We start from the raw sequence: 8,665 nt of genomic DNA on the forward strand, positions 1-8,665 counted from the left end.
GGGGACAAGAGAATGCCCTGGCTGCTTCAGTCTGTTTGTCTCAGCCGGATCGGCCCACACAGAGCTGGCTGGCCCTGGTGGAAAGGGTTCTGGCCCTGCAGGTCGGCGTGACAGGACACACACACCAGCCAGGCGTGCAGAGACAGGTTCTGCAGCAGGAGCGAAGCATAAGCGTGTTTTAGAAGTGCTGTGTAGCTGAAAACTTTGTGAGTCAGATCACGTTTTGTTATCAGCCATATAATTTTGGATCTTTTTTAATCTCAGAAAATGTTTACGCCTCCATTTTTTCATCTATTGAGCTAATTGATATCTAAATTTTCTCCAGCTCACTCATCCTGTAACTCCTATTTTCTGAAAGTTCTTCACTGAAAATAGATTGAAAGTCTATGCCGTGGTTCATGGCTACTAAGTTTTCTCTCCAATTCACACAGTGCACTTTGGGAAAATGCAAAATTCTACCAGGCATGAAGAAATAATTTGGAAATGAATGTACTTATTTTGCAATCAAATAAGGACTTTTTAAAAGTTCTGACCTCAGAAATATTCCATACTGCTACATCTATTCAGGGTGGTGAGATTTAAAACTTTATTAGGAACAGAACTGACAAGGCTCAAGGTGGTTAAAGTGCTCAATTCCACCTCAGTGGCTTGGAAGAAGGTGACCTCATAAGCTTTAAAGAATAAGAAACTTCACTTGGGTCAAATCAAGCAAAAGAACATTGACTTCTAAAACTAAATGCTGACTTTGGACAAAGCATCATCCTTGAAAGGTTTTCACTCTTCTCAAACTGTTTATCTTCAGACTCGCCAAGACCAGCGATTCAAATTGCTAAGAACCTGCCAGCACATTTTTTTCAAAGTTCATTCTGAAACCTGTTTAAACAAATAATGGTTCCGAATGTTTGCATAAAGATCCCTTCCTGGGCTGTGCTGAAAGGAAAACACGTCCTGGATCTCCCTCCCGGGACAGGTCGTGCCTACCTGTGAGTAGCAGAAAGTAAGATTCCAGGATTAGCTGTCTCGAGGGAGGGAGCAGTTTAACAACCACTACCCAGAACAAATGTTCTGAAGAGAGGCATGCCTTACAAAGTAATACTTTCAAAAGTTACCTTTGTATTATGAAAGTAATTCTATAGAATCATGCCCTGTTCATCAGACACCTGGATATACACACTTGGATATACTTTCTTTTCACTGGGTCCCTCCTTCCCTCCCTCCTTTCCTCCCTCCCTCCCTCCCTCCCCCCTTTCTTCTCCCCCTCTCCTCCATCTTCTGCTGGTTCAATCAACACAGGGTCTTCTACGTGTGCCACAACGGGGGTCCTGTGTCTCTCTCTTTGTAATAGGGTTCGTGGGATAATGGCCAGGACACACTGGTAACTCTGTATCGGATGTTATAATAATTATACAATGCACTGCTATGGATCCCAAGGCCTATTTGCTCAGCTCTTTATAACATTCAAGGTGTTTCCCACATAAAGTTTTAATGTTTTAACTTCTTCAAAGGCTCTTACATGAAAAGAAAAAATGCCTTTCCTTCTACATTTCAGGACGATGCCGATCCTTGCAGACCCACTAAAGCCCTACCAGTCCCACTAAAGCCCTACCAGTCCCACTACAGCCCTACCAGTCCCACTACAGCCCAACCAGTCCCACTAAAGCCCTACCAGTCCCACTACAGCCCTACCAGTCCCACTACAGCCCTACCAGTCCCACTACAGCCCTACCAGTCCCACTAAAGCCCTACCAGTCCCACTAAAGCCCTACCAGTCCCACTACAGCCCTACCAGTCCCACTACAGCCCCACCAGTCCCACTACAGCCCTACCAGTCCCACTAAAGCCCTACCAGTCCCACTACAGCCCTACCAGTCCCACTAAAGCCCTACCAGTCCCACTAAAGCCCTACCAGTCCCACTACAGCCCCACCAGTCCACTGAGGCGCCACCTGCCCCATCAGACACCACCTCTGCCTCCGCCTCCGCCTCCACTTCTGCTCTGGCTGTTTACACACCTGGCAACACGGCTCCTGGGGAGCAAAGTCCCACACCTTAGTCATCCTCCACTCCTCCACACCTGGGGACGCTGGGTCTGCACACAGAAGTACCGAGTGCCTGTGTGTTTGGCTTGGAGAGGCAGAGGAAACAGACAGAAGACTGGCTGAGGAGGTTACCACTCACTCCCCTGATTCCCAGAGCTCGGTCAGGGGGTGCAGTTAGCTCTCCCAGCGCCACCCCAACTACAAGCAAAAGGGGCGTCTCTTCTTACAAAGTGTGGGAAGAGGGCAGCCAGGAGCTGTGGAACCTCATGAACCTGCTGCTTCCTTTCGGGGTACCTGTCTGTTTTTACACCCCGGGTTTGCCAGTTCGTGTTCCGTGAACTTCAAGACCCGGAGGTGGGACAGACTATGCCCTCTCGGCTCTGTCCCCTCCAGTGGCACAGTCCCATGTGACCCCCGCTCGCGGAGCCCAGAGGTTCTGCACCTGCCACAGGTAGGAACGCCCACCTCCGGTGGCAGAAGCCAACTCCCCACCTCACGAGCTCCCACTGCGGGGCGGGGGGTGGGGTGGAGTGGAGGGGGCAGCTCCTGCTTTTACAACTTGGTTCTGCGATGTCATTTTTGTGTTTTTGCCTTTGCCCCAGTCCATCATTTGAAGGACATCCTGCAGCAAACCGGGCCTGGGGTGAGCAGGGCAAAGACAGACAAGGAAGAAGTGAATTGGGTGTTCAGGGTGAGGCATTCTCAAGGTCCAACAGTAACCGTTTGAGACAATTCAGGGAATGGCACACTTTAACAACATGAATGGCACACTTTAACAACATGAAAGAAATCTATTGAAGGGGTTAGAAAATTCACAGAAAGATCTTTTATGAAGTGGCAATAACATTTGAGTATCCGGTCCTTTCAAATGCAATGCCAAAATGGAATTTCTACTTTGAATTACTTCCCTATGCAAAAACTTGTATTTATTTGACTGAAGCCTTAAAAAAAATCAGACAAGTTGTCTGGTTGTCTGTCAAAAAGCCAACTCCTCCCACTGCCCCACCCCCAGGTGCCAGATGTAGCAAGGGGTGTCCTGTCTGTGTCAAAAATTTTATTCCAAGCAAACCCTTAGATCTGTTTGCAGCCTCATCTCATTAAAGTGTCTTCATTGTCACAAAACGTGGATTTTACATTCATGAGGTCTTTGAAAGACTTTGTCCCTTCCAGCCCAAGATGCCGCTGGTTGACAGTAGCATTTTATGGGCCGTCTCTTTGAAGGAATGGCTGGCTGCTTGAGCCTTGGGGTCTGAGGGACCACAGCTTCAACCCTTTGCAAGAGGCAGGACCAATGGGCCAGCTCACTGGGGGGAGGTGGGGGTGGCAATGCTCTGAGCTTGGAGCACCAAGGCCCCCAGGCTGAAATGCTCCTTCTAGAGCCTTCTAGAACCTCGACATCCGGAAAGACTGGTTAGCTAAGAGTCAAGCGAGACTCCCTCGGTCACACCCACTCCTTTGCTCCACCCTAACAAGTCAGCACTGAAACACCAGGGACATCAGCAGTTTCTTCCTTCCTAAGACATTTTAATCACCTGAACAACAATGAAACTATGTCTGCGTTTAGAGAAAAAAAAATATTGTGGAAAGCTCTTTTGTCTCATTCAGTGGATCTGACCAACAATTAGTCAGCTTAATGCAGAATCCTATTGTCCTTTTTTCCCCCTAAACAGATGAAAATCCTACAACAGTGCTAATAAGAGAATATAATGGTTATCAGATAATTGTTTCCCAGGAACACAACAGATTAAAAACAGAGGGGTCGGTGCTGTGGCTCAGCCAGGTAAAGCCACGGCCTGCAGTGCCAGCAACCCATATGGGCGCCAGTTCAAGTCCCAGCTGCTCCACTTCAGAACCAGTTCCCTGCTAATGCACCTGGGAAAGCAGCAGAAGATGGCCCAAGTGCTTGGGCCCCTGCACCCACGTGGGAGATCCAGAGGAAGCTCCTGGCTCCTGGCTTCAGCCTGGCCCAGCCTGGCCATTGCAGCCATTTGGGGAGTGAACCAGATGATGGAAGACCTCTCCCTCTCTGTCTCTCCTCTCCCTGTAACTCTTTCAAATAAATAAATAAATCTTAAAAGAAAAAAGAAACAGAAACTCAGGTTAAGCGCAAAGTTTACAAGTAGAAAAGATGAATCCTAATGACAAAGATCTTTTTTCTTGGGTCCTGTGGCATCCTGGATTCCAATCCAGCTCAGTCACTCACCTGGACCCTGTGTGAGGACCCTAGCCTCACTCTGCCCTCTGTAAACTGGTTAAGTTTACCGTGAGACGTGAGCTAACGTACGTAGTACCCCTGGCCCAGCATTGGCGCTTGTTTGCCAGGTAATGGTAACCACTACTGGCCACAGATCTGGTATTTTTATAAAATCTATGAAGTAACCAGATTTCATAAGCACGTCAGGGCTACCTGCCACACATGAAGCTAACCCGAAGCTTAAATTTGCAATCACTTCCCAGAAAAAGTATTTAGAGCATCCATTCTCTGAGTCACCAAGCACAGAGCCTGTTTGCTCAGACTCTCCCTCCTCCACGCCATGTCCCAGCTGAAGCTGTCACTCCGCCTGGGTGCGCCTGCTTTCCCACGCGCCCAGCACCTTGCTGCAGGCTCAGGATCGCCCTCCTTCTCAGGTGCAAGGGTTCCCCGCAGTCCCTCCCACTCCACGCCACCTGGCGTAGCCTGCACCTTCAACGGGCTGGCTCCCCTCCGCCTCGTGGCATTCAAGGTCTCCTACACTCTGGCCCAAAAGGCTCCTGCCCTTTGCCTCCTGCTGCCTCCCCACGCACAGTGAACACTCAGAAAGGAGCCTGCGTCGTGGTCCTCAGACCTCTCTCACCCTCTCACCCCTGCCCTGGGGGCTGCTCTCTGCCCGGCCCTCTTCACCCACTGGCACACTGCAAAGCCAGATTTCCTTTCGAAGCCTGACAAGTGCCCCATGACGGGTGTTCTCTGGGCTCCTCCTGAGGGCGACTCCTGGATCTCGTGTCCCTTGCCCATCCACAGTCTGGACCTTGCGTCCCCGTCTTCTTGAAAAGTCTCTGTCGTCCCTTTGACTCATGCAATGCGTGCAGCAGGTGCCCAGCACCGACCTGCAGAATGAGTACGTGGAATTCGAGATGCTGGGGGTATTGCGGCATCACAGGCCTGTCCAGTCTCAAAGCCCAGCTGGGAAGGCCCAGGGAGGACAAGGGGAGGGGCCCTGGGTTCTCAGGGAGTGGACCCTGGGGTCTTGGGCACATCTTAGTGTGGTGTTTGCGCAGGCTCTGTGTCCTTTCTCCCAAATACACTGCAATTATGAAAAGTAACTTAAACTTATTTAAAAAGGGCATCGACTAGTGTTCCGCTCTGCAATGCTGAGCTCTGGAGAAAAGTCAGCACGAATGTTACAGCCCCATATTTCTGCAGCTTAGTGACTTCACTCGGCTTCTAATCCTGCAAAATCCACAGTCATCCGTGAAAGATCTAACCGCTGGGCTTCGCCACTTTGGTAACAAAGTTCACCTTAAATTAGAAATGTAGCTACAGGAACAAGACTACAATCATTCTGCTGTAATTCAAAACAACACAGTGCTCCACACAAGCACAACCCAAAGTGTACATCTTCCAAAACTATGTATATTATCGAGCGTGACCACTGGCCAATTAACAAAATCGTACACCGAAGTTGTTAAATTACATAGCTGCAGACTCCATCCAACCTTAAAAAAATAAGATACAAAGGCCAGATGGGGGAGGGGGAGGGGGAGGGGTGCGAATTACCGCACAAATGAGACCTAATACCGCCCTCAAAGTGCCTGTGCAAGGGACAGACAGAACAGACATGTTTTCCAGTCACTACACGGGGCAGAGTGACAGCTGAGTCCCTACACGCCATCTAGCTAGTTTAAGGACAAGCTAAATCATTCAGCCCACAAAGCGGCCGTTTTTGGAAATCAATGTGTTTAAATCCAACCAGCAGTTTTCTTACTGATTTTTGTGCTAAAAAAAAAAAAAAACACAAAAACAAACAAACAAAAAAAAACAGCAAACCCCTTTCCTTAGGAAACTCCTGCTCCGAAAGAGCACCTGTGACGTCGTCACTACCCAGGGTCAGACAGCAGGGCGCAAGGGCTCCCTGGGTGGGAGGGGCCAGGAGGCGGCGCACGCCAGAGCCAAAGGCCCCCTGCGCACCAAACTCTGACTTAACCAGAAAAACAGGCGGCGCGGCCCAGCGCCTGCAGAGTCAGCGTTCGCGGGCTGTGAGGGAGGCAGCTACACCCCTCCCGGCCGCACAGGCTCGGCTCCGGACAGGAAGGACCACCACCGAGGGCCTCAGGCCGCCCGGCCGGACGCCCCGCTGCTGTGGACACCGCAGCGATGGGGGGAGAGGGAAAGCATCCTCCACGTAGGGAAATCTTCCCCTGGGGTCTTTTCCCTGCCCAGGGGAATGTAGCACTTGACAGTTTTATAAACCAGAGCCCAAGAAACTCCACACGAGGGCGGACAGCCTCCCCACAGACACGTTGCAACCTCGTATCTCTGCAAGCCCCGAGCCGGGGAATGCACTAACTAAAATCTCCTCTCGAAAAGACGTAAGAAGCCTAGAGACTGATATTAACTCACTGAACCGACTCCTGTCAACTTAGAAGAAATCGAGGCTAGCAGTTTATCAAGCACTAAACATGTGTGTGCAATCCACACCTAAAGGTTGCGCTTCCCAAATCCTGGAAGACTGCGAGAAAAAAAGAAAAAGGCTCAGATTTAAATGGCCAGTAAAGACCTCAACTTTAAAAGCCGAGTTTCCATTCCTCCTACTGCTTGGCACAAGTGCCCTGGAAACCCCCAAGAGTCCCTTGTTCAAAAATTGGGACAATTTGTTTCGCAGAGAGACAGAATAAATGATCGATACGATCCGGTTATAAACAAGCGAATCTGAGCGGAAAACAAGCTGCAACTCCATCCAAACTGCCCCAGGGGTGTTCCGGGGGCTCTGGCCCAGCCGCGGGCCTGGGCGCCCCGGGACCGCGTCCTGCGGGTCAGCTCCGAGCCTCCGGGCCCAAAGCCCGGCGCGGGGCGCGCAGGCCCGGGCGGGAACGCTCGGCGGAGAGCGCCTTGCGGAGCTGCCCCCGCGCGCCCCACGACCCCTCGCCGGGGGCCTGGGCCCGGGGCCGCGCTCCCCTCCGCAGCCCCCCACCCCCCACCAACACCACCCAAACCCGAGGGCGGACCCCGAGCCGGCGCTGCGCCAACCAGGCCCCGGGGTCGCTCTTTCAAAGCGAGAAACAAAGGGCTGGGTGCGGGGCCGCAGGTGAGCTCGCCAGTCCCCGGCGGGCGGCCGAGGCCCCCACACCGACGCCATCCGTCGGGCTGACCAGGAATTCGGGGTGAGCCCGCACAGACGGCGGGGCGCTCCGTGCCCCCGTGGCCGCCGCCTCTCGCTCCTTTACTCTTTTTACTTCTGATCACAGTCCGAGGGAACAGGTTCCACGAGTGCGGGCCGCTCCTGCCCGCGTCGCCTGCCCGCCGGGCCCGGCCAGGGCACCTGGAGACGCCGGCCCGCGCGCCGCGCCCCTCCGGCCTCCGGCTGGAAGCAGGAAGGTGGAACTGAGCGCCCGCGCGCGGCGTCGCGGCACCTGCGGCAGGAGAACCGTCTCCTGCCCGCCCCGGGGCCGTGGGGCTCGGCCGGGACACGGCTCCCGGGCCGGTACCCACCAGTAGCCGTCGGAGTTCTGGTCGACCGTGCAGCGCCGGGAGTAGTACATCCGGCCCGGGCCCCCGCCGCCGCCGCCGCCGCCGCCGCTGCCGCCACCCCCGCCGCCGCCGCCGTAGGTCACCTCGTAGCGCAGGTCCGGGCCGGACTCGGCGCGGGTCATGCGGCCCAGCGTGTTGATCCGCGGGTGGGAGCCTCCGTTGCAGCTCATGTCGGCGGGCGCTCAGGAGAGCGGCTCAGCGCCGAGGCATGCGCCGGGCAGGCTCCGAGATGGCGCTGGGGGTCCCGGGAGGGCGGGCCGCCGGGGCCGGGGGCGTTGCGGGACGCGCGCTCGGAGTGCGGCGAGGACGCTCCGGTCCGGCGCAGGAGCGGGAGCTGTGGCTCGGAGGGCGGCGAGGGCGCAGAGGAGCTGGGTCGCGGCGGGGTGTTGGTGTTGGTCGGCGGGGGCGCGAGTCTCCTCCCCGCTGGCACACGGCGCCGAGGCCACACCTGGCCGCCTCCTTCCCAGGGCGGGGTGCGGCCGCCGCCCCCGCCCCCCGCGGCGGTCAGCGACGCGCCCGGGCCGCCCCTCCCCGCCTGCGCCCGCTGCCCGGCGGCGCCGCCGAGGCCGGCAGCAGGGGCGGGGGCCCCGCGACCCCGGGACGCGCGCGGCCCCGAAAGCCGGGCCGGGCTTTGGAGGAGCTGCTCGCTCCCCAGGGCGGGGTCGGGTGGGCTAATCCGGAATGGAAGGGGCCCTCGCTCGCTCGCTCGCTCGCTCGCACGATTGCTCATTCATCGTTTGCTTTTGCTCATCCTTGGACGGGACGGAATCCAGCTGGGGAAGGGAACGCGCAGCACGGGAGGGGTTGGTTTTGTTTGGGACTTTTCCGTAATCCGGGAAATTGCTGAAGTCTGATTTCTGACATGTGAAAACCACCCATGTCTGCAGCCCTCATCCCTG

At 54.9% G+C, this 8,665-nt stretch overlaps 1 protein-coding gene across 2 annotated transcripts in view; it reads right to left on the bottom strand.

Moving 5' to 3' along the window:
* Window positions 1-8,263, bottom strand: part of DSP (desmoplakin) — a 47,719-nt gene extending 39,456 nt beyond the window's left edge. The window contains exon 1 of one of the 2 annotated variants that reach the window (XM_089333442.1): window positions 7,728-8,263. In XM_089333442.1, coding sequence (XP_089189568.1) covers window positions 7,728-7,936 — 209 coding nt within the window. In that variant the 5' untranslated portion in view covers window positions 7,937-8,263. The remainder of the gene's footprint in view (window positions 1-7,727) is intronic. The other variant, XM_051855854.3, reaches the window with a different exon arrangement.
* Between the last annotated feature and the right edge of the window lie 402 nt (window positions 8,264-8,665).

The sequence above is a fragment of the Oryctolagus cuniculus genome, chromosome 5 (assembly GCF_051225735.1).
Source record: "Oryctolagus cuniculus isolate XC-2025 breed Fujian yellow rabbit chromosome 5, ASM5122573v1, whole genome shotgun sequence".
NCBI classification, from domain to species: Eukaryota; Metazoa; Chordata; class Mammalia; order Lagomorpha; family Leporidae; genus Oryctolagus; species Oryctolagus cuniculus.